This window comes from Mandrillus leucophaeus, unplaced genomic scaffold (genome assembly GCF_000951045.1).
Source record: "Mandrillus leucophaeus isolate KB7577 unplaced genomic scaffold, Mleu.le_1.0 Scaffold124, whole genome shotgun sequence".
Lineage (NCBI taxonomy): Eukaryota > Metazoa > Chordata > Mammalia > Primates > Cercopithecidae > Mandrillus > Mandrillus leucophaeus.
In genome coordinates this window covers 2,222,006-2,223,146 of record NW_012100765.1, presented here as the reverse complement: position 1 = coordinate 2,223,146, position 1,141 = coordinate 2,222,006, and the positions used below count along the sequence as shown (strand labels likewise).

Genomic DNA, 1,141 nt, shown 5'->3' with positions numbered 1-1,141 from the left:
ATACTCCTGCATCAGCCTACCGAGTAGCAGGGACTACAGAGAAATCCTCTTTCCTTACTACAAAACAAGAAGCATAGCCTTGACCCTTGATGCCTAACCATCCTTGACTCAGGCAAGAAATAGAAAATGTGCTTGGTATAAGAGATGAAAATAGCATTTATATTTTGTAAGTGGCACAGGTGCAGTGGGAGTCAGTTGGATGTGCACGCCACCCTATATACAGAAATATAGATAGGTACCAATAGACACTGAATACGGCCAATGCAAGCCACGTACCTGGAAATTGACTGTTATTACAAGAGCAGAGGCAATGGTGACAGCAAAAGACTGGTAGTCAGAAGGTGCCTCTCCATCCTGCCCTACGGTTTGCAGATAAGCTCCAAGAGGTATGAAGAAGAGGATCATCGATGTTAGGACCCCATGCAACAAGCTTACGAAGAATCTCTTATAGTTGAATAGTAAGTCTCTTTGTCCCACTATGTATAACCCAGGGAATCGGAGGCTCAGTTTGTCACTCACATCCTTAAGGAGAAAACAAAATGATGATATTTGATTCATCAGGTCAAAGCAGTCAGAGATACATTATAATTAATATCTCACAAAAAGTTGCAGCCTGCTGTTAAATTTTAGGAAGGCACAAACTAAACAAGATAATCGATCAATCCTGCAATATTTGTGGTGTGCAGAGCTCCACCTCATTGTTTAGACCACCATTACTTAATATTTAATTTAGAGATGGGCTAGGTATAAGTTTATTACTTTGCTACTTATGAAAAGAAAACAAATTAGTAATGTCAAAAAATATTTTTTTTCCTGAGTGAATTTTTACCTTCCTGAGGCTATTTTTACCTCCTGAGTGAATATATATTGTTGCAAATCCTTTGGGGAAAAATTTTCTCATGCAAGTTGATGAGTTAATTATAAATTATTATTTTTTAGTCTTTATAGTACTTCTTTTTAAGAATTGGTATTAGATAAAAATATACACTGGCTACATAAATTTTGGAAAGGATTTAAACTTACTTTAAAATGAGTAAATTATTATTGTAGAGACATATTGGACTCTCAGGTGCTTTTTTTTCTTTTCTTTTCCTTCCTTCCTTCCTTCCTTCCTTCCTTCCTTCCTTCCTTCCTTCCTTCC

General features: G+C 36.7%; 1 protein-coding gene across 1 annotated transcript in view; it reads right to left on the bottom strand.

Annotated features, from left to right (window-relative positions):
- ATP8B1 (ATPase, aminophospholipid transporter, class I, type 8B, member 1) overlaps positions 1-1,141 on the bottom strand; it is a 93,015-nt gene that overhangs the window by 15,980 nt on the left and 75,894 nt on the right. The window contains exon 23 of the mRNA XM_011971744.1: positions 277-522. Within this exon, the coding sequence (XP_011827134.1) occupies positions 277-522 (246 nt within the window). The remainder of the gene's footprint in view (positions 1-276; positions 523-1,141) is intronic.